General features: G+C 49.6%; 2 protein-coding genes across 7 annotated transcripts in view; both read left to right on the forward strand.

Moving 5' to 3' along the window:
- The window catches only part of Rubcn (rubicon autophagy regulator), a 66769-nt gene extending 64060 nt beyond the window's left edge, over positions 1-2709 (forward strand). For all 6 annotated transcript variants that reach the window (XM_004834671.4, XM_004834673.4, XM_004834672.3 and 3 more), the window contains one exon: positions 84-2709. In XM_004834671.4, the coding sequence (XP_004834728.1) occupies positions 84-262 (179 nt within the window). In that variant the 3' untranslated portion in view covers positions 263-2709. The remainder of the gene's footprint in view (positions 1-83) is intronic.
- Positions 2710-15423: 12714 nt separating this feature from the next.
- Positions 15424-22021, forward strand: LOC147825374 (uncharacterized). Its single transcript, XM_087186634.1, has 4 exons — positions 15424-15540; positions 20058-20201; positions 20695-20789; positions 21755-22021. The coding sequence occupies exons 1-4, from the start codon at positions 15480-15482 to the stop codon at positions 21830-21832; spliced, it is 378 nt and encodes a 125-aa protein (XP_087042760.1). The 5' UTR covers positions 15424-15479; the 3' UTR covers positions 21833-22021.
- The last annotated feature ends 1545 nt before the right edge of the window (positions 22022-23566 follow it).

Consider the following 23566-nt stretch of genomic DNA (forward strand, 5'->3'; position numbering starts at 1 on the left):
CAGAGCACCGGCTGTGGTGGTAAAGGGCTGTGGCAGCTGAGGTGACATAAGTTCCCTTCCCTCTTATCTCTTCCCTTGAGCAGAATGTAAAGCGTGCTACCATAAAGCCTGCTTCAAGTCTGGACACTGTCCCCGGTGCGAGCGGCTGCAGGCCCGGCGGGAACTGCTTGCCAGGCACAGCCTGGAGTCCTACTTGTCTGACTACGAGGAGGAACCCGAGGAGGTCCTGACCCTTGAAGCCACTGTCCTGGAGGGTACCTGAGGGAACCACGTTTTGTCCTCTGCCTTGGGGCTAGGGTCACACAAAATGCAGAACTGAGCCACCCTGTGAAGGACTTTTGCCCTCGGGGGTTTTTTTTCTAAATTATTATTTTTTTAATGACTTGTCTGATGTCCATGTGTGGCCAACCTCTGTTTGGTTGATGGGTCCAGTCTGCTGTTGTGATGGCTAATTTGTGGGCACCAGCAGCTTCCATCAGGACTCACAGTCCTGAGTGAAGCTTCTAGTGCCCCTGGCAGGGGAGTGGACAGTGAGGCCGAATTCTGTCAGCACAGCCTTCTCCGTAGGACCAGCTCTGGTCACAGTGCATCTCCAGTATCATCTCCACTTGTTTTTAATTCTGGAGCCTCTGAGCCGGGCCCCTCTCAGCCAGCTCTCTTCTCCTTTGCTGATATAATAGGGGGTGGGGTTTTCTCCATCCAGGTCCTGAAATACCAAGAAACACAGAGAACAGGACTCCCTGGGGGCATCTGTCAGGCTTCTGTAGGCACGTTGGGGGCCATAAGAGCAGTCATTACCATCCTAGAGCTCAGAGAGACAACTGTGACATAGGCGGAGATGGTGGCTCAAGCTGATGTTCTTCATCTCCCCCAGTGGCCTCAAAGCAAAGAGCATGACTGAGGCTTAGGCCCTGGCTGAGTGTAGCCTGCACCACAGTGTAAGTGAGGCATGGTTGTGGCATAAGCATGTATCCAGGTAGAGGAGCTGCTGGCCTCTGCTTAGGTCTGGGTCTGGGGTACTGAGCTCCTGGGCGCAGGTGCGATCTTTCATGCTCAGGTGAGCCCCTGCCACCCTAATGTAAGGCCAGAAACCCTGTGAACCATCTTAATGTGAGTCTCTTACTGCTGTGTCCTGTCAAATGATCGTGGTGGTTCCCAGTGAAGACACAGCCCAGCTCAATTCTCTGTCCCTCGTGCCACCGAGCTGGGACTCTCCCTGGTGGCTGATCTCTTGGCTTAGTTTCTTTTCTCAGGGCTGGAGAAAACCCTTCCTGCTATTCATAGTATTAGAAAACTTGACAGTTTGTGGATGTGAATGTGAATGTTCCTGCGTTCTTGGGATATCAAGAGTCTTTACGCCAATTATGCGTTTACCTCTATCCAGCCTGGTGATATTCACTTGTTCAGTCATTTTCCTATGACTCATTTTAACATTCTTCCCATCCCCATGTTAGTGTGTATTTTGATGGGAAAAGCACTCAGATGGGCTCAGTGTGTTTGTGGTGTTTTTGAAGTTGCTGTAACCCCTAACTGCTATGTGAAACACTGGTCCAGGTTGCTTCTCCGAGGGTGGCTGCTCTGTGCCCTAACCTGGCAGTGTTGTTCTGGGACTGACTCTTTCCTGTACATTATGCTTGTCTTCCCATAGTTGGTCACTAGTAGAGTGGCTTGGGCACTGCCCGTGGAAGCCGAACAGGAAGTCGCCTATGGTTGGTGGAAGCTGATGTATGCCAGAGCCGAGGGCCACAGGGTCTCACGAGGAAGTGGAAGGGACATTTGGGTAACAGTTAAAGTGAAGCTCTGCCAGAGCAGGAGGAAAGGGAGGAGTCGGCTCACGTGCTGGTTCCTCTGCTCAGACTTGGGCTTGGGAGGCTCCGTGGGTGGTTCTCCCATTGTCAGTGAGGCTCTAAGAGCCAAGGCCCTTGAAGGGCTGACTAGAAGTTCTCTCATCCTTCAGGGAGCTTTGGGAACGACCCCACATTTCACTAAGGTTAGGCCCCCAATTCAGACTCAGGAGTTTGTAAAAGTGGTGAACTCTACTTCTGGTTTTGGTTTAAATTTCAAACCCAGCCACTTACGCCAAGTCACTACACTGGAGGAGCAATGACTCTCGTGTTCCTGCCTGCTTCCTGTCCCACAGGACCAGAGCCGAACTCTGCAGGCTCCCAAGCTCCGTGTTTGTCACTATCCGCCCCATCCCTTTAGACTGCATATGTTTGAGTGACCCTGACACTAAGCTGTTGTTGCAGGCCAAGCCCCCATGTGTTTATTTACTTGAGAGTCAGGGAGAGAGGGCTGAGCAAGGGATGTTTTTAAAGCACTTTGCAACTTAGCAGTACCTGAGAATCCCCGGCTGCCATGGGGAGACACTTTTGAGTGCACTGAGGAGAGCCCTTCTGCGTGACACGGGAGGGAAGGGTGGCCTCTTCTGTACAGAAAGGGAAAACAGACTTGCTTCCAAGGTGGAGACGAGAGTCAAGACATGGCAGAAGAGTGGAAGACAGACATTTCCACTCACGTGAGGCTGTTACTGACTCTCTGCCAGTGTTGTCGCCGCTTGTGTTGACATCACATGAAGGAGCAAGTCTACATAGAGATGTTGCTATGCTGGTGGACATGCCACTCGAGTGTGAGCTGGATCTCCACTTGCTGCCATTCTTGCACAGCCTAACAGTCTACTGTCTTCTTTAATAAACTAAGTAAAAGAAATCTGCCTGTCGCGTGTCTGCCTTCATATTAGGAGACGGGCCAGAGTGTGACTTGAGAGGACCCTGTCTGAGAGTCCGGATGACCGTGCAGTGTGTCTCCCCATGACTCTTTAGATGTCTCTTTATCATCTCCAACCAGTGTGTCCAAAACCAGCATAAAGGTAGTTTCCAGACCTAACCATTAGTCACCCGGGTTTGAAAATTTCGTCTTTGACTTCCCCCTTCAAGTTAGATGTCCAGTCTGGCCAGTCAAGCTGATCTCCTTCCTACTGTCCACCATCACCTTCTGAGGTAGACAGCCGACTCTAAGGACAAACAAAGTTCCGGGAAGGCCAGGGACCTCGGCAGCTGGGATTTGCAGACTTGTTGAACCCAACACCAGCGAGCAGAGTGCCATCTGTTACCGTGGACAGATATGTGGTACCCAGCGATGGAGAAGGGGAGGCGTGGATTCCTACAGCACCCTGGGAAAGGTGGGCTCCACAGTGCTTCCTTTTTGCTTTGACTTTGGCTTAGACTGTGGGGAAAGAGATCGCTGCCCAGCACCTCCTGCTGGCTCATTGGCCCTGCTCCGTTACAGTCCTCTCTGTACCCCATACCTAGGGCTCCCAAGTGCTTTTTTTTTTTTTCGGTGCCAGGGTCCTTGTGCTTGCAAGGCAGGTGGCGGAACCACTGAGCTAAATCCCCGGCCCCTAAAGTGCTCTTTTTAAAGTGTTAGTGGTGGCAGCTCCCAGGGGCCCATGCTTTGCCCCTGCAAGCCCCATATTCTTTGGATCAAAGATGAGTGTGATTAGAAAGGAAGGAGAGAGTCAGGGATTTAGCTCAGTGGTTCTGGCGCCTGCCTCGCAAGTCCAAGGACCTGAGTTTGATCCCCAGTACCAAAAAAAAAAAAAAAAGGAAGGAGAGGATTGGCGTGGCCCTACTCCAGGAGATGTAGAATTCAGGGTGTGCTGAGTGCTCCCCTGAGCTGCACCTGGGACCAGCTTCAGGTGGAGGCACAAGAGCAGAGAGCTGTGCTATGCTGGGGCCAGCAAGGGAGAGCGGGTGGGCGCAATAGACCCTAGGTGGCAGGAAGCTTCTTAGGGTTTAGGTGGCTGGGGGAGCAGCCTCTCGGGAGATAAGCAGGCACCTCTTCCCAGCTGACACCCTCCCCAGAGTCACAGGGCTCTCATAGTAACTTCCCTCTACTGTGTCTCCACCAGCTTGAGTAGGCCTGACTGCTTCCCTCCAGGACAGCCTCAATAGACAATTGGGTGTGGGGGGTGCATGCCTCTTATCTCAGGACTCAGGAGCCTGAGGCAGGAGGAACGGTTTGAGTTCAAGGCCAGCCTGAGCTACGTAGCAAGACCCTGTCAAAAAACAAAAGTGTGTATGGGGGGGTGCTGAATAGAACATTTACACAAATTTGAGATGACTAAGAAGCTGACTGACGCTAGGACCTCTGATCTGATTGAATGCTCTGGCCTGTAATGTGGCCTGCAGTTGTTGATCACCATTCTGTATGAATAGGTGCCTCTCCCTGGAGACTCGGGAGAGCCTCTCAGGAAACATTCTGTTCTTCCCATGTCCCCTCCCTGCCTGGCAAGGGGAACAAGAATGGTCAGAAATATATTGTGTAGAGGGGACAGGATCTTTCTGACCTCCCTCTTAAGTACTTTCGCTCTCAGTTCTCTCAGTTCTTGTCTTGCCACCCAATCTCCATGTGGTTACTTTCCCAAATCTGTGAGCGTGTCCTGGTTTCCATCCCCTCTCCCCTCTGCTGTGTCCAGCCAGGCTGTTGTTAGCAGGGCAAGTCTGATCTGAGGGCCTGCACTTGCCTCATGACTGATCTGCCAGCCCTGAGCTGCACCAAGAGGTAGGTTGGTGTTTACATGCCTGAGAGTGCCCTCGGGATTTAGATCTTTGTGTCTGCAATTTAAACTGTGAAGAGAATGATAAAGCATGGAGCTGATCAAGTGTTCAGTGTTGTCCAAGCAGAGACAGGAAAACAGCTACAGTATAGAATTTTTACTTTGTGCTGAGATCCTTTGTTTATTGTTGCCAACTAGGTGTGGTTCACAGGAAGCCAAAGCTTGATTTTCAGCAAGTTCTCAACATTCAGCTTAGATTTTTAGATCTTCATAGGCCATGAGTAAAAAGATTGTTCAATAGGAAAAAAAATACCACTGGTTACAGTGCCAGCCCAGCATCCATCCATCCATCCATCCACCCATCCATCCATCCACCCATCCACTCTTCCACCCATCCACTCATCCACCCATCCACCCATCCATCCATCCACCCACCCACCCATCCAACCATCCATCCACCCATCCATTCATCACTCACCCACTGACTCATCCATCCACCCTCCCATCTACCCACCCATCCTCTCATCCACCCATCCACCCATCCATCCATCCACCCACCCATCCACCCACTCATCCATCTATCCATCCATCCACCCATACACCCATACACCCATCCATCTGTCCACCCACTCATCCATCCATCTATCCATCCATCCACCCCCCCCATCCCCCCCCATCCACCCATCCACTCATCCATCTACCCATCCATGTGGCTACCCACCCACCCATCCCACAGAAACACCCATTTCTGTTTCCGTGTTCTGAATACCAGGCCAGGGCTGTGACCAGAAAGAATTACAGGAGATTGTTTCAAGAGATGTTTACCTTAGGGCCAGGGATTTAGCTCAGTGGTGACGCTGCCTGCCTTGTAGGCGCAAGTCCTGAGTTTGATCCCCAGTACCAAAAAAAGAATAGAAAAAAAAAAAGAGATGTTTACCACAGCAGCATGAGTCAGCACTTAATAATGGAAAACAGTTCAAAACTAGATACAACCATTAAAATGATGGTTACAAGAGAACCAAAAGAATCTTGGGGAATATTTAACTGTCACGGACCAATGACATTCGAGAAACTCCAATTGCAGCCTTACCTTGGCCAAATCACGTCTGTGGGGGCCCTGGGAAGGATTTACATAGATAAAGCCTCATTGTGATTACACCATCAGACCTGTCCCGCCTGTCCTGTGTATCCATTCCTGGGGTCTTGGGAAACATGATCACTGCAGATCTATGGGAGAGGTGGCTCCACTCTGACCCAGGATTGTGTTTGAGTATTTGTTTAAGTATTTGCAAAAGAATTGTGTCTCCCTTTGTACTTAAGCACTAGCTCCTCTTTTGCATACTTGATACTTGGACTTAAATTCTAAGTTGGGCATTCTGCTGGGAAACAAGACAAATGACACCAAGGGCGAAAGGAGATAGACGACATTGGCAAATCTTATAACACAGTGGTGTGTGAGGAAAGGGAGGGAAAATATGTCAAGAACCCACGAGTCCATACTGATATAAATAAATGATTTAATAAAGAGAAGAAGAGCTCAGTCTTTCTCACAGAATTCTGCCCAGCCGTAGAAAACTCATAAGCCCAGGCTAAGGAGAAAAGCATAAGACAAACCCAATTTGCAGAATGAACTTTTTATAAAATACTTGGCCGGGACTTCTCAAAACTGTTAACGTCATGAAAAACAAGGAAAGACTTGCTTTCATCACAGGCCAAGATGAGGAGGGAGATGAGATGATAAATGTGTAATGTTGTATCCTGGATGGAACCTGGAAATGGGAAAGGACATTAGTGAAGAAAGTGGTAAAATCTCTACAAAGTCGAAGCCTGGTGTTGAGAGGAAAGTAATGGTTGTGCCATAATTCCTGTACTCCGGAGGCCAAGGCAGGAAGATCACTGTGAGTTCAAGGCCAGCCTGGGCTACACAGTTTAAGGGAGCCTGAACTACATAGTGAGAAACCAGAAAACAAAACCAGGGCCGGGGATTTAGCTTAGTGGTTCTGCCGCCTGCCTTGCAAGCACAAGGTCCCAACTTTGATCCCCGGTACAAAAAAAAATTTTTTTTAATTAAAAAAATAAATAACAAGGTCACACAAGAAGTGTTCCATGCCAAATAAAAATATACTTCCGTGTATCCCTTCTGCATTTCAAGGGATGAATTTTTTCCCTCAAGACTCCAAAATTAACTCTTTAAATTATAAAAACAACTAACTAATTTACAGATATTTCAGTAAGCAGATAAAAAGGGGAAAATAATCACTCCATAATCCCATCATTCAAACAGAACCATGCTCATGTCTACGTATTTCTTTTCCTTCTTTTATATATTTTTTCTTTCCAACCATATTTTTACACAGTTGTAATTATGGGCTATGTGTACTTTTTTCTGTGGAAACTTCTTATTTTAGAATAAGTTAGGTCTGCAGTAAGTTTACAAAGACAGTCTAAGAGTTCTCAGGTACCCATCTCTCAAGTTCAGTTTTCCCTAATCTTACATTACTGTAGCACATTTTTGTGCTTTTTAAAAAAAAAGTGAATCATTAATTCCAGTCCACCCCCGGGGAAAAGGGTAAAGTTCCACCTCCCACAGGAGAGTTTGGACATCCTGTTTGCACACAATACTCCCAGAGAAGTAGTGCTCCCTCCTACAGCATCGACTCAGTGAGAATGGATCCAGTGACATCTTTGATGTCACAAGTACCTGTGAGCAGAAACCACTCCTTCCTTAGAGCCCACCACAGCCCTCTTCAGACCCACGTCTTAAAATGGAGGCCGAGGGCCGAAGTTTTAGCTCAGTGGTGCCGCCACCTGCCTCACAAGCACAAGGTCTGGAGTTCAATCCCCAGTACCAAAAAAAAAAAAGAAAAAATGGAGGCTGAGTTCATAGGTGCCTGGCCTGGGACCTTCCCCCAAGGTGCCCATGCAATCAGAGTCCCCGAGAAGAGGGAGAGTAAAGCTTCACTTGGTGGTTAACATCTTTCCCTACAAAAGCTGGGCAGTAACAGGTTTTGGTTTTTTTGAGACCCTCCTATCAGGGGGCAGGCACATGGATCAAGAGATGGATTTCCAGAACTCTCTCTCTGGCTTTTAGCTTGAACAAATATGCAACTGCCAAAAAGCTGGGTGGCCCTCATTCATTCTAGCATAGTGATGACACTGTCACTCCTACCTTTTGGGCCCTGGGCCACCAGCTTCCTGTCCTGTTCTAAGCCTAGTTCTAATTTAGACTTCTGTGCAAACCTTTTATTTGTTTTCTCTGCCTGAATCAGCTAGAGTCAGTTTCTGTTGCTGGCAAACAAAGAACTCTGAGCCGTGTCAGCGACAGGCAGAACAAAAGGCTGTCACTGAGAAGTGCACAAGTTAAACAGCCCAGTGTTGACTTTACTGGCTGATTTAAGCCAATCAATCCGTGGTGTGTGGCTCTTTTCATCTCCCATGTATGTAACTGAGTGATTGGTTGTGGGTGCCACCCTTTAGGAATTTACGACTTCATTGCAGACTGAACTGTGTGAATGACAGTATGAGATGTGGAGTGTTTACTCCGTGCCAGGCACTGCCCTAACCCTTTCTCCGGATGACTCATTTAATCCAGCTGCTCTGTGAAGTGGATGCGGTTATCATTTCCATTCCATAGAACTAACAAGAGCCAAATGGGACCTCTAATCCTATTCTCCCTTCTGGGTATCTGCCCAAAAGAATTAAAAGCATCATACCACAGCGATATATGTGCACCTATGTTGATAGCGGCACAGTTTGTAATAGCTAAACCTGGAAACAGCCCAAATGCCCATTAACTGGTGATTGGATAAAGAAGATGTGGGTTTAAAAAAAAAAAAAAAAAAAAATATATATATATATATGTATATAATGGAGTACTACTCAGCCTTAAGGAAAGATAAACTAGCATCATTTATAGCTAAATGGACGCACCTTGAGACAACAATCTTAGGTGAAATAAATAGGAAACACGTGTAAATAACAAATTGTTTCTCTGGTGTGAGAAAGTGTAAATGAGGACTAAAATGCATAATAGATATTGTGAAATAGGAAGAAAATGTTCAAAGGGGAAGGGGAACTAGGCAGGGGAAAGGAAAGAAGGGAAAGAAAAAATGAAGGAAAAAATGGAAACAAAGTTTTTATAAATAGGGAGAGGTGAAGGGATTGAAGGGAGAAAAGGGAAATGGGAAAAAACAAGAACCGAGATACATCCTGTACAGGTACAAATTCCCTGTGATGAATGTGATCATAATGTACACCTAAAATGTACCAATAAACTTCATGAATGAAAAAAACAGAACTAACAAGGGCACAGAGAGTCTAAGTAGCTTGTCTGAGGTAACAACCAGCAGTGCTGGCACCTGCGCGTCCTCACAGACTGGCTGCAAAGCCCACATCCCCACTGAGGCTGGCAGGACGAAGGGAGGGCGTGGCTCTGGAAGGGCAGAGGAGGGAGCGGACTCCCGGGGCCGGAGGGGAGGGCGGCCCCCTGCGACCCAGGACAGGAGGCTGGCGGGGCTGACAGTGGGGTTCAGACAACATGGGTCACGTTGGCAAGGGGTTCTCTGGATAGTGTGTGAGGGTTAGGGGGTGAATCAGACCACAAAGGGCCTGAATGCCAGGTCAACCATTGTGCCTGGACCCTGCAGTGAGGACCCTGTGGCTGACCGGGAGATGCACAGATGGGAACAGTTTATTTTTTAAAATGGAAGACTGCAAAGATTTCCAGTAGAGATCCTGAGTGTGCACGGAGCCTCCTTGCCCATTTTCCAGCTTCAGCAGGCGTCTTCTCCAGCCAATCCTGTCTCCTCTCTCCCTCCACCCCTACCCTACCAAGATCATTCTGAAGCAAAGCTCAGACATCTTATTTCTCCTGTACAGAGCTCCAGCATGTATCTCTAAAAGATAAGGACTCTTAAAAATGACTACCAGTATCATATCTAAACAGATATCAGTAATTTTTTTTTATACTCCAGATTGGACTTGGGACTGGCACACGCTAGACAAGCACTCTCCCACTGAGCTACATCCCCAGCCCTCCTCATCTATTACTGTGAGACAAGGTCTTTCTAAGTTACCCAGGCAGGACTTGAACCTCTGATCCCCTTGCCTCAGCCTCCCTCAGTGCTAGGATTACAGGCTTGTGGCAGCTTGTCTTGCCCAGCCATTTTTATTTTGAGACAGGGTCTCCCCAGTTTGCCCAGACTGACCATGAACTTGAAATCCTCCTGCCTCAGCTTCTCAAGGAGGTAGGATGGCATGTGCCACCACACCCAGCTAAAATAACAGTAATTCTTTAATGGCAGTTTATATCTAGTCAGATTTCTCCAACTCTCTACTGTTTATGTAAAACACGTAATAAGTTCCATGCATTGTGACCAGCTCTTTCTTTTTCTTGCAATATATTTTAATTAATTAATTAATTATTTTTGGTACCAGGGATTGAACTCAGGACCTTGTGCTTGCAAGGCAGATGCGCTGCCCTTGAGCTAAGTCCCCAGCCTGCAATGTATTGTTAAAGAAAACAGATGGCACGGTCCACAGATGTGAGCAAGCTTACCTCAGCATTTTTAGCCACTCATATTCTGCCTTGTTCCAAGGAGAATTTTAAATGGCTGGAAATTTTCCTATAATCTGGGAAAGGATAGGCGTGAGAAAAGCAGCATGGCTATTCGGTGCACCCTGGGCTCAGGAAATACTTTCCACTGGGCCTGGTGGCACACGCCTGTTATCCCAGCATTCTGGAAGCCAAGGCAAGAAGATCACAAAAGTTCAAGGCCTATCTGGACTACATAGCGAGACTCTGTCTCAAAAAACCAAACCAAGACAAACCAAAACAACAAAAAATACTTCTCTAAGAAACACTTGAGCTAAATTTTACAGGGCTAAAAATTGCCCAGATGAAAACAAAGAGGAAGGAAAGAGCTCCAGCAAAGGAAGGGAAAGTGGGAAGAGAGCCAGGAGGCGATGTCGCAGAATCCAGGGTGGGAGTGGATAGGGAAGTCAGGTTGGCGCCCAGGGAGTCACTGAGGGGGACAAGAATGGGACGGAGCGAGGGCTCCCAGGACAGGAGGAGGAGACCCTGAGCTCTAGGGTCTGCAGCCCACGCCCATCGGTGTCACATCCCTGTCCCCTACGTCCGCTGTCACCCCCAAGATGCACACGGACGCTTCCCACCGCGGCCAGCAGAGGGCGCCGGCCCGCGCAGGGAGCAAAGGAGGCGGGTTGGGACTCCTTCCCCAGGACAGGGCTGAGGGTGTTTTGTGGTCTGCGGGGAGCACGGAGATGTGAACGAGCTGAGAGGCCAGAGGGCGACCTGGAAAAGACCCCATCCAGATCCTGTGCAGCGACGAGCTGGGCACAACCTGGCTTTTGTTTAGGCCGAGGTGGGCTGGGAGCAACAGAGGCAGGTTCAAAGGAGCCAAGGAAAGGCGTTATTTTATTTTTATTGTTTTGCAGTGCTGGGGATTGAACCCAAGGCATCTGCCTTTGCACTGAGTACCTCCTTAAATCGCCCGGGCTGAGCCTGAACTTGCAATCTTCTTCCTCAGCCTCCTAAAGTTCTGGGATTACAGGCATGTGCCAGCACACGCAGCTAGATAATTGCAATTTTATTTTATGAAAAAAAAATTTTTTGAGACAAAATCTTGCTCTATAGCCTGGCCTGACCTGGCCTCGAACTCAAGGCGACCCTCCTGGCTCAGCCTCCCAAATGCCGGGATTAAAGGCATGAGTTATCATGCCTGGCTGGAAAATTGAATTTTAAAATTGTATTTTTACAAAGAAGTCCAGCTTCAAGATACAATCAAAGTAATCAAGGTTATAATACCTATTTCCAGAAGACTCACTCTAAAAAAATCCCTAAGTGTCTTAAAGATACAAGTAGCCTGTAAATTGGGCTGTGCTTCGTCCATGCTATAGATGCACAAATCTTACAGGCCTCCTTCCTCAAGGAAAAAGTGGGCAGCAGATCCCTAAACTTCCGATACGACACAGGCACACGGGGTGCATCTACCTAGTCACTAAGACAGGGAGCCTGGCAGGTACCGGAAATGCACAACCTGGGCCTGTCTTGAGGACACCTAAGATCACACACAGAAACCCCAAGTCCAGGCCGTAACTTTGCATCTCCCTCCCCTTGGAGCCTGTGCTTCTGCCTGCCTCTCATGGATGTGTCCTGTGTGAGTTGTGAACCTGCAGCTCACCCTGTGGGTGGGCTCAGTGGAGGTGCCCGTCTCTCTTTGGGGTCGTGCCAGAGTATAAGGGAGTATTTGGACACTCCCCACATACACATTCTGGAAAGTGAACCCAGGGCCTTCCTTCATAATGAGCAAAACCCCCAACCTTTTGTTATTTTTACAGGATGAGTCAGGGTCTCACCAAGTCACTAAGTTGCCCAGGCAGGGCTCAAACTTGCCACCCTCCTGCCTCAGCCTCCCAGAGTGCTTAGATTACCAATATGTGTCATTACACTGGGCTCTGAACAGCCTTTAAGTAGACCAGATGGCAATTCTGAAGAGATTCCATCTAGCTCCTGTGCAGGGAATGGACTTCTCCTGAGTAGAATTGTGGCTGTCAGTCCTGCCTCTGTCCTTCTATGTGCAATACAGGTATAATTGACACAACATCAAAAACAGATGGAGGCTCAAGTGTTCTCCAGTAACAGAATCCATAGTCTCTCCCTTCCTCTTCATGACCAAACTTTTCAAAAAAATAGATTACGTGCAGATGACCTGATTATGTAGAAAATCCCAAGGAATTACTTAAAAAACAACAGCAAACTTCTAGAACCGATAATGGAGGTAAGGTTGCAAGATATCAGATAAACACACAAAAATGAACTGCATTTTTATATATTAGCAATGGACACACAGACACCAAAATAAAATACAATACTATTTATAATCACTAGAAAATAAATGTAAATCAAACAAAGCAAATAAGATTTGTGTACAAATAAATAAAGACTATGTGTTGCTGGTGGAAGAAACCAAAGAAGATCTAAATAATGGAGCAGCGTATCATTCTTGTGGATTGGAAGACAACAGAGTAGAGATGTTGGTTCCTGGAGGCTGAGACAGGAGGGCTGTGAGTTTGAGGCTACCTAATGAGACCCTGTCTCAAAAAACAAAAATCAAAAATAAACAAAAGATTTCAGTTCTCTTCAAGTTGATCTATAGGTTTAACACAATTTCTGTCAAAATTCCAGTAAAATTTTTCATATCCATGGACAAGATTATTTTAGAACTTATACACAAAGGTAAGGAATTAGAAAAACTAAAAGAATTTTGAAAAAGAGGAACAAAGTAGGCAGAATCAGTCTGCCCTGCAGCAGGACTTGCTGTGTGCTCCCGTGATCACAGACTGTTTTGTGCTGGTGCAGGGATGGACACAGGTCACTGGGGTAAAGCAGAGAGCCGTAAGTGGACACACCCTTCTATGCAGACCCGATTTTTTTTTCTTGAGGAACCTGGGATTGAACTCAGGACCTTGTGCTTGCAAGGCAGGCACAGTGCCACTGAGCTAAATCCCCAGCCCTCAGACCCAATTTTTTTTTTGGTACCAGGGATTGAACCCAGGACCTTGCATTTGCAAGGCAGACAGTGGAACCACTGAGCTAAATCCCCAGCCCATCAGACCCAATTTTTGATAAAGATGCAAAAACAATCCCATGGAGAGAAGATAGCCTTTCAGCAAATGATTCTGGAGCAATTGAGCATCCAGAGACAAAGTTAATCTTGACATAAGCCTCACACCTATAAAAACATGAATTCAAAATGGATCACAGACTTAAAAGTAAAATAGAGAAACATAAAACTGTTAGAATGAACACAGGATAAAATTTCAGGGTCCGTGGCTAAAGACTTCTTAGACTTGACACCAGAGGCTTTGTCCACAAAAGGAGAGATGGATCAGTTGTACTTCATTGAAATAGAAACCCTTGTTCTGCAAAATACCCTGCTCAAAGGATGAAAAGATGAACTCAAACTGGGAGAAAATGTTTGCAGACCACACACCCAACAAAAGCCTCGTGTCCACAGCACAGAAAGGACTTGATGGAGCAGTAACAACAGTGAACAACCAATGAGGACATGATGGGATAGCAGTGTCCTCAGCTGGCAAGGGACCACATCGGACTCTCCAGAATGAAAAATAGTCACCAGGCTAAGTGTTGGTGAGGATGCAGAGAACGTGTATCAAACAACCATTGCTGGGGGAAATGTAAAATGATACGGCCATTCTGGAAGAGTTTAAATAAGACTAACCATGAAATCACTGTACAATCTAGAAACTTCATACTTGTGCATTTATTCCAGAGAAATAAAAATACCTATTTACACAAAAACCTGTCCTTGCATGGTCTTCAGCAGCAGCTTCAGCGGCAACAGTAAAAATCTGCAAATGACCCAGATGTTCTTCACAGCTGGATGGTAAGCCAGCGGCTCCCATCCCAATACACTCAGAACGAAGAGGAATAAGCTATCAAGAGTGTACATGCGACAGCCGGGGTGAATCTCCAGGGAATTAATGCTGAGTGAAAAAAACAATCTCCAAGGCAGGCATGGAGGCACACGCCTGTAACCCCAGCACTTGGGAGGCTGAGGCTGGAGCTTCCCCAGGAATTTGAGGCCAGACTGGGCTACATAGTGAGTTCAAGGCCAGCCTGAACTACAAAGCCTCCCAAAAGGGGGTTTTCCACCTGGGCCTGAGCACTTTCAAAGATGACCACTAGATGGCAATGCTTTCTGCTGCAAGTCACAGGAAACCCCTAGGATGGAGAAAAACTGAGGTTTCCTTTTCTCATCTGTCAGGAGCCCCAAGGTAGGCAATTCAATGGATGAGTGTGTTTCAGTTGCTCAGTGACTTCTTGAGGACCTGGGTTCCCCATCCTTCAACTGTGACAGTCTCAAAATGTGGCCTTTTGTTTCATCCTTCTGCTTGTGGTTGTTGCCTCGTGACTGCAGGATGGCTGCACAACCCTGGACATCCCATTATGTCAAAGACAGGAAGAAGGCAAAGGGGGGGAGGATGTGTGCCAGTGAGTTCTCTTTTTTTGCCTATTTTCTTTTCTTTTCTTTTTTTTGTACCAGGGATCAAACTCAGGTCCTTGTGCTTGTGCAACAGGTGGCGAAACCACTGAGCTAAATCCCCGGCCCTCTGCCTATTTTCTTTATATGAGAGCAAAACTCTAGAACTTCTCCAGCATATTTCCATCTATGTTTACTGGTCAGGACTGTATCCCTGGTTAAAGAGAGGATGGGAAAGCAGGATTTAATTTTTCCAGCCTCTGTCCTGGAAGGTGACGGTGTCGTGAGGGACGGTTGCTGAGTCTGTCTTGGATACTGACTGATTGACTCTTTGGAGCAGACCCTGCAGGGATTGAGCAGGAACCAGGCAGGGCCAAGGGCCCCACAGTGCAGTACGGTAGCCAGGCAATTCCCAGGCACCCACATTTTCTTACAGAAGATGAGGACGGAAATCTGTACCCCTGAACCCTCAAGCCTTGTGTCCAAGCCTCCTCCTGTCCTGCCGGCACTCCTGCTGTGGTGTAGACGGCTTAGCCCCACTGGGAGGGGCACAGGGATGCCAACTATTGTGGCGGATGGGACAGTTTTACTGTGGGGGCCTCTCCTGGTGTCCCCTGCCCTTTGGTTGAAAGAGGGCTGGGGAGGGAGGCAGGAGGGCTGGGTCATCACCTGAGTTCCATCCGGAGCTGGGGGTGGGTAACCAGATGGCAGAGCTGCTGGGGACCTCGGGGTGACACCTGTGGGTGAGCTGTTCTGAGCAGCTGGGACACCTGTGTCATGCCAGGCGCCGCACCCCGCCCTCTACTGGTGTCATCTGGTGTCAGCGGCTCCTCCCCTGGCTGGCGGTGATAAAGGCAGGGCCTGGTCCCTGCTCGCTGTCTGCTGGAGCTGCAGCAATGTGGGCGGCCCTTCTCCTCCTGCTGTGGCTGAGCCCTGTGGTCTCCCAGTTGAACATAGGTGAGGCTATGTGGCACCTGAAGTGGAGGTTATGGGGCCCCCAGCCTGTGGTCGCTTCTGCTCATTCGTCACCCTGTTTCATCTGGTGCGAGTTAATTCCGGCCCCAGACCTTGACTGAGCGCTGAAGCTGTGTGGGACGGGGCTCTCTGCGTCCACTTCCGGTCTGTATCTCAGGCACAGCTTGGGACCGTCTGGATGGGACAGCGTGTCCAGATGGGGAGGTTCTGGGGTGAAAAGGCGTGTGACAGGGGCAGGAGGGAAGGGGAGGTCACGAGCCAGGGTCTAGGTTATCAGCAGACTCACCGATCCACCAGGTTTGCTGAAGTTTCCTGGAAATGCAGTGGGAAACTCAGTGAAGTTGTATTTACTGGCCCTTGGGCGCGTGTGAGTGCGGGGGGTGGTGGGGGGGGGGTGGTGGTGTCTCGCTATATATATAGTTCAGGATGGGCTTGGATGGGCTTGGATTTACTTTGTAGCCCAGGTAGGCCTTGAATTTGCAGCGAGGCTGCTGCCTCAGCCTCCTGAGCACTGGAATTATAGGTGTGCTCTCCCACACCTGGCTGTTCCTGCCCCGCTGAGGTTCGTGGAAGACCTGAAGGCCTTGAATGCACAGCTGGTCGCCCGCCGGCCGCCTACCCCTTCTGTATGTGGCCGTGGCAAGGGAGTCGCTTCTCAGTCTCCCCTGTAGGAGCAGGAGGTGAGATGGCTGCTCCCCCGTCCCTGCCAGCGGGGAAGCTGTCACGGGACCTCGTCCATCTCGGGCTCCTGGGGCTCCGGGCTGTTTCTGTAACTTGCATTCCAGCCCTGCCCCGAGCCCGGGCCTGCCTGGGGACCTGGAGGCTGCCGTAAGCTCGGCTCCTCCTGCGAATCCTGCAAACCCTTCTGAGGTTTGGTCTCCTTCCAGTTGAGCACTTAGGTATGGGCGCCGTGTCCTGGCCTGAGACCCGCCCTGAGCACCCGCATCACGAGCTGCCTGGGCTCTCGGAGAAGTCCTGGAGCCCACCCCCCTCCTGGACACTGCATCCAATGTCATGCATCTTCCTTCCTTCCTTCCTTCCTTCCTTCCTTCCTTCCTTCCTTCCTTCCATTCCAGGCTGGCCTTGAGCTCACAGTGGAGCCCACGCTGGCCTTGAACTTGCATTCCTCTGCCTCAGCCTCCCAGAGTGCTGGCATTACAGATTTGCAGCACTATATCTGGCTAATTTATTTTAAGACTATTTATTATGGAAACCTTTGGGCTCCCAGGATAGTATAATGGATCCAATGTTGGCCAACATCAAAATTATTGAGAATTTGTTCAAGCTCTTCTCTCCCATATTCCCTTACCTTGCCAGAGATAATGTAATTAAAATACCATGATTTACTATGTCAGTGTCCATGATTTGATTCTTCACTTGTCAAAAATGCCTCTGTACAGTTAGCTTACCTGAATCTGAACCAAACGGGGGCCACACACACGTTTAATTAAGTGTCTAAACCACTTACCAGAAGCTGGGCCTGGCAGCACATGTGTAATCCCAGCTATTTGGGAGACTGAGGCAGGAAGATTGAAAGTTCAAGCCCAGCCTGGGCAATTTAGTGAGACGCTATCTCAGAATAAAAGGACTGCCGCTCAGTGGTACGGTGTTTGCCCAGCATGTGGGTGGCCCTGCTAACTTGCTTTCTTTCTTACTTTTTTGTTTTTCTTTTGAGACAAGGCCTGGCTGTGTAGTTCAGGCTGGCCTTAAACTCACTATATAGCCCAGACTAGCCTCAAACTCAAGATCCTCCTGCCTCAGCCTCCCAAGTGCTGGGATTACAGGCATGAGCCACAACTCCAGGCTTGAGGCCCTGGCTTTGACCCCAGTACTAGAAAAAAATTGTAGACACATGAGCCCCATTTTCCTCTTGCCATTTATTTGCTGAGAAAACCAGGCAATCTGTCCCGTAACATCTCCTCCATTCTGGGTTTGGCTGGTTGGCCTCTGGTGACGGCTCCAGGCCCCTGTATTTCCTGCTGTTTGTCTGTCAGAGGCAGAGCAGAAGCAGCGTTTCTGTGGGTGCCAGGGCTGCGCGCTTCCTGTTGTGTCTGGGAGGAGAAGCACAAGAGCTGCTGTCCGAGTATTGGTGTCAAACTTGCTCAGCCGGGAGCTTCCCATCCGCCTTCCTTCCAGGTTTTAGCTGCTACTGCTGAGGACTGCTTAGAGCCCCTTTCTAAAAGCAGGGGCTGCCAACTGGTGGTTTTTTAATTTTACCAGTCTTTCTGCATTTATTAGCTGGAATTTTTCTATCAAGAATTTGCCCTTGCCAACTATTTAACTATTTGGTTTGCATGGAAGGGCTAGATCAATGTCTGCTGTTTAGTTTTTATTTTAATTTTTTGCAGTACTGAAGACTGAACCCAGGGCCCTTGGCAATGAGCTCCATCCCCGGCCCTTTGGTATTTTTTTTTTTGTAGACAGGGCCCCACTAAGTTGCTAAGTTGCCCAGGCTGGGCTTGAACTTGGGATTCTTGGAGAGGAGCAGGTGGTGCCGGCTGCCCCAGAGGCCTGTGAGCCAGAGCCAGGAGAGGTGTGAACAGCAGGGACAAGTCCCCTCTGGCGCCACTTCCAGCATGACCTTGGGCAAACGCTCTTCCCTCATCTGGAAACCAGAGCATCTCTCTAGATCGGCTGCTTTCCGTTTTTTCCAGCCCCAGTCCACATTAATAAACACATTTGATGCAGTGACCCAATACATACATGTATGTCCAGAAAAATTTCAAAAAGATCAAGTTAATAAGTTACTGTTATTAAAGACAATGGATGTGGATCTATTTGGTTCTCTCTGATCCCCTTCCAGCTGGGCTCAGCCCTTCCTATTAAGAGAAATGTCCCCAGAGTTGACCCCTGACTCCTGAATCACCCTTGGGATGGTCCCTGGCTCACCCTCCCTGCTTAATCCTTGGTCTTGGTGACAACTTGATGCTGAACCCAGCCCTTGGGAAGAGAGAGAATTCGAGGAGGAGGCCACATCATCCATAAGAGGCCGCTGAGCTGAATGAGGGTAGAGACCATGCCACATTTTGCGGCCACCACCCCAGCCTAGTTGTGTCCTTGTCCCTGGACACCTGCTGGCTGCTGTTTCCACAAACCACTGTGGTGTTGGCCATACTCTGGGGACTGCACCTGTCGATGCTGCCAGTGCTGCAAAGCCCACAGTTTATCCTTAAACATAGCCCTGGGCAGGTGGCAGCCCAACAGGAGGTTGCTGCGAAGCCGGGGTAGAGGAGAGCAGGACAGCAGTGGGCATCGTGGGTGAGAACACCCAAGGCCCCCAGAGTCACCAGGCCACAGTTCCTGCCGGCCGGTTCCTCACTTTCCTGAGGCACCCTCTTCCTGTAGTGGATGGAAATGACCAGAGAATCAGCGACTGTGGAAGCTCTGGGGAGCGGAGTTGGCAGAGCTTTGGCAGATGGGGCCGAGAAGAGCGCTTACTCTTATGCAAACTCCTCCTAGGAGCTTAATAGTTTCAGCTCTTCCACTTGGATCTGTGACCCCCTTTGAGTTAAGTTTTGTATGAGGTGTGATGAAAAAATACAGCAAATATTTAAAATTTTTTAAAATGTAATTACAGTAGAAGACACATTGCTGTTAATCCCTCTCAAACCTACCCTTCTTTTTGAACTCACTCATCCCATATTCTTGCCACTTTCTGCAGCAGTTCTGGAGTCCTCTTTCCTGAGGTTTTTTAGTTGAGCTGTCCTGGCTGCATCGATATCCTGAATCCATTCAAAATGTTTCCCTTTGGGGCCGGGGATTTAGCTCAGTGGTGCCGCCACTTGCCTCAAAAGCGCAAGGTTCTGAGTTCGATCCCTGGAACCAAAAAAAAAAAGTTTCCCTTTCATGGTCATCGTGACTTTAGGGAAGAGCTAGGAGTTCCATGGTGCCTGATCTTGTGAATGAAGTGGATGAGGACACAGGGTCATGTTTCTCCCAGCCTGCCTTTCCGTGGGATGGCACTGGACAGCAGCAGTCTCTGTAGTTTTGATCACACCTCAGAAAGACACTCAGGAAAGAGGACTCCCAGAACTGCTTCGGAAAGTGGTGAGAACATGGGATGAGTGTGTATGAGGTGAGGGGGAGGATTTTGAGGGGATTCATGGCATATCTGTTCAAATTTTTTTAAACATTCTCCTTATATTTGGATCACCTCTTGCATATGGTGTGAGGTTTGAGTCTAGATTCATTGTTTTGCATGCAGATACCTAGTTGTCCCAGCACTATTTGTTGAATCAATTCTCCTGAGTCGATTCTTTCTCTCACTCTCTCTCTCTTTCTGTCTGTCTGACTCTCCTGTACTAGGGATTGAACCCAGGACTTTTGCACTGAGTTACATCCCCAATCCCTTTTTTATAATTTTTTTTTTAATTTTGAGACAGGCTCTTGCAAAGTTGTCCTGACTGGGCTTGAACTTACAATCCTCCTGCCTTAGCCTCCCACACTACTGGGGTTAGGTGTGCACCACCAGGCCTGGCTGAACCTATCTTTTTTCCTAGGCAGTTGCTCCCAACCGAACCCCCTCTGCTGCCAGGGATTCAATCACAGCTGCATCAGGGGAACCTGCTTCTGCGATGACTACTGCATCAATATCTCAGAGTGCTGTGTGGACTACAGAGCTGTCTGCCGCCCCAGTGACTCCCGTAGGTCCATGGGTGGCAGAGGCCATCCCGAGACCCTACTCTGTCCATGGTACATCAGCAGCGCGTGCAGATCGCCCAGGGTGTCCCAGAGCTCCCTGCCACCACTGCTGCCCTCTGAGTTGCTCTTCCAGGCCCCGAAGGGAGAGGTGGCGCTGCTGGGGGTGGGGACCAGGGTGGGAGATGAGGTGTTGGGTGCCACATAACTACCACCTTGCCTTGCAGGCGTCTGTCTTCTCTTCACCTGTCCCAGACAGGCTTTGTTTTTGTCTGTCTGTTTGGTTGAGACAGGGCCTTGCTATGTAGCTCAGACTGGCCTTGAACTCATTGTGTGGCCCAGGCTGGCTTGAACGTTTGGTGATCCTCCTGCCTCAGCCTCCCAACTAGGTAGACTTCAGAGAGAGACAGGGGTGTGTGGAGAGGTGCTGGGACACTGGGACCCAGCAGCGAAGTGGGAGGAGGGACAAGCACAGACGCCGCCCTGTGTTTCTCACAGTGCCTCTCGGGGACAAGATGGTGCTACGTATGGTGCTGAGGATACAGAGCCCTCCCTGCCCTGACAGCAGCAATCCAGACTTGGTGCAGAGCATGGTGAGTGCCCCCGAGGTCCCCCCAGGGTGGGTGCCCCCTGCTCCTGCCTCCCACCCAGGGAGCGATGACCCAAGGGACAAAGTGTCCCTGAGCTCAGCCGAGCAGCTCCCCTGCAACAGTGGCTTTCAGGACCGAGCTGGGATTTCTGCCCAGGGATAAGGGAATTTTAATTTCATTTCATTTTTAATGTATCTTGAAATGTTATTCTTTTGATCCCCCCCCCATTTAAAAATGTAGAAAACAAGCTGGGCGTGGTGGCATATGCCTGTAATTCCAGCGCTTGGGAGGCTGAGGCAGGAGGATCACCAGTAGTTTGAGGCCAGCCTGGGCTAGGTAGTGAATTCAAGGTCAGCCAAAAATATTTCTTTAAAAGAATGTAGAGCACATTCTTAGCTTTCAAACTGTACAAAAACAGGCAGTGGTTTGCTACCCTCCTCCCTCTGCCTGCTCTGTCCCCTCCTTTCCTTTGGTGTCCTGGCTGCAGCCCTGATGGGCACAGACCCTCAGCAGCCCTGGGGGCTGTGTCTGGACCCCAGCCCTGGCCCTTCAGTATGGGCAGAAACAGAGGCAGCATGGGATGGGCGGAGGGCAGGGCCTCAAGGGGCAGGTGGACCTGTCTTCAACCACTTCACCACTTTGTCTCCGGGGGACCACTTGGGACTCCCCCTTAGCCTTTCTCTTGCTTCCTTTTTGCTTTCTGTTTTTTGAGTCAAGGTCTTACCATGTAGTTCAGGCTGGCCTCCAACTCACCACGTAAGCTGCTGGCTTCGAACTTGAAGCAACCCTCCTGCCTCAGCCTCCCAAGTACAGGGATTATCCTTTAGCCTTTCTGAGCTCTGTTTCCTCTTCTGTATCCTGAGCTGGCCAGAAGGCTGTGATGAAAATGAGTTGGGATTAAGTGTGGAAGGGCATGGCCAGTGCTTGTCCTAGGAGAGGGACCGGGGCTCTGCTTGCTGCTCTCCTAGGCCCAGAAGCTTCTCCAAAGCACTCTGCTGAAGAGGCAGCTCTCCATGTCTGTGAAGGGAGTCGGGAAGAAAGCCTGAGTCCTCCCTCGGCACGGCTCGCCTGTCCCCACCATGGCCCATGGGGCCCATGCTGCTGGGCCTTTGATGTCTGCTTTCATCCTCCGTTTGGTGACTTCTCAGATCCCCTAACCACAGGATAGCCGGGACCTGCCTTCGCCCAAACATACCAAGATGTGCCCGGGCACAGCATACAGATCATGGAACATGTATTTGGCTCATGGTGGTGTTTTGTTGTTGTCATTGTTTGAGACAGGGCCTCACTGTGCAGCCCAGGCTGGCCTCAAACTTGCAGCGATCCTCCTGCCTCGGCCACCAGGGTACTGGGTCACAGGGAGCGCCACCATGCCCGGCCTGGCTCCCGCTGTGATTCCTCAGGCTGTGGTGGCTACAGGGACATAGCAAACGTTTCTTTCTTTCTTTCTTTTTTGGTACTGGGGATCGAACTCAGGACCTCGTGCTTGTGAGCCAGGCATGGCACCACTGAGCTAAATCCCCGGCCCGCAAACATTTTTTGAAGGTGAAAAATGAGACCCCAGCCATGTGTCCTCTCCCCTCGTGTGTCCCCTGGGCCCCAGGTGGTGGCTTGCAAGTCTGGAGAGGCCTGGTCTACAGATTCCTGTCTCTTCTTGGGGTGGAAACAGTGGCGGGACTTCCGGGTGTCCCCTTGCAAGCAGGGTGGCAAACTCGAGCAGGCGATGCCAGCATGTGCGTGTCCCTCTGGGCCCAGACTCCTCCTCTGGTTCCTCTGCCCGTGCCTTCTTCCCCGTGGTCCTCTGTTATGTTCCCATGTGGAAGTCCTGGGCACAGCTCCACCCTGCTGCTCTGGCCCCTGACTCTTCTCTAAACTGGTCTCGGTCCAGGTCAGAGTCCCCAACCCTGAGCCCGGTCCTGCCAGTTCCCTGCTCCAAAGCCTCCTCTTTGTCACTTAGCCCTGGGACACAGGCCAGCTGACTGCTTGGGGCAGCCGAGTGGCCCAACCCACCATGATCCCGCCGAGCCCCCTGGGCTGCTGCTGATCTACCCACCGCTCTCCAGGTGGAGGTGATGGCTCAGGAGCCCTTGGGCACAGAGCCCAGCTCTTGACTAATGGGTTTGTCTTGGCTTAGTCTCTGGGAATGATTTGTTTGGCGACATAATCCCCAGGAGCAGGGGTTAGGGAAAGGGGAGGAGAAGCAGGGACAGGGGAGAGCCAGCACGAACGCCTGTCACCTGGGAGGCTGGGCCAGGAGGATTTCGGATTTGAGCCCAACCTGGGCAATTTAGCCACTTGGTGGAGACACTGTCTCAAAATTTAAAAATAGATAAACAAACAAACAAACAAAAATTTAAAAGGCTAGAGGTATAGCTCAATGTGAAGGTCCTGGGTTGATGCTCCAGAATCAGAAGCAAAGCAAGCAAGCAAGCAAGCAAAACAAAAGAGATCTGTTAGATGTGCTGTCCGGTTAGCCCCTGCCGGTGGCTGGCTGGTTGCTTGACCCTGTAAGTCCCATTCTAGGAAGACTTTGGAGCGGGATGTGATATGCACACCTGTGATCCCAGCACCCTGGGAGCTGAGGCAGGAGTATCGAAAGTTTGAGCCCAGCTTGGGCAACTTAGTGACTTAGAGACCCTGACTCAAAATTAAAAAGGGGCTGGGGATGTAGCTCAGTGTGAAGGCTCTGGGTTCAATCCCCAGTGAAGAAAGAGAGAAAGAAAGAAAGAAAGAGAGAAAGGAAGAAAGAAAGAAAGAAAGAAGGAAAGAAAGAAGAAAGA

Source organism: Heterocephalus glaber, unplaced genomic scaffold (assembly GCF_053883595.1).
Source record: "Heterocephalus glaber isolate CG9 unplaced genomic scaffold, H.glaber_assembly_v1.0 deba00001504, whole genome shotgun sequence".
In the NCBI taxonomy this organism is placed as follows: Eukaryota; Metazoa; Chordata; class Mammalia; order Rodentia; family Bathyergidae; genus Heterocephalus; species Heterocephalus glaber.

Coding starts and splice junctions, on each gene's coding strand:
- LOC147825374 (XM_087186634.1), top strand. CDS start 15,480: ATGTGGGCGGCCCTTCTCCTCCTGCTGTGGCTGAGCCCTGTGGTCTCC. Junction 15,541..20,057: donor GGTCTCCCAGTTGAACATAG/GTGAGGCTATGT, acceptor CTTTTTTCCTAG/GCAGTTGCTCCCAACCGAAC. Junction 20,790..21,754: donor CAGACTTGGTGCAGAGCATG/GTGAGTGCCCCC, acceptor CTGCTCTCCTAG/GCCCAGAAGCTTCTCCAAAG.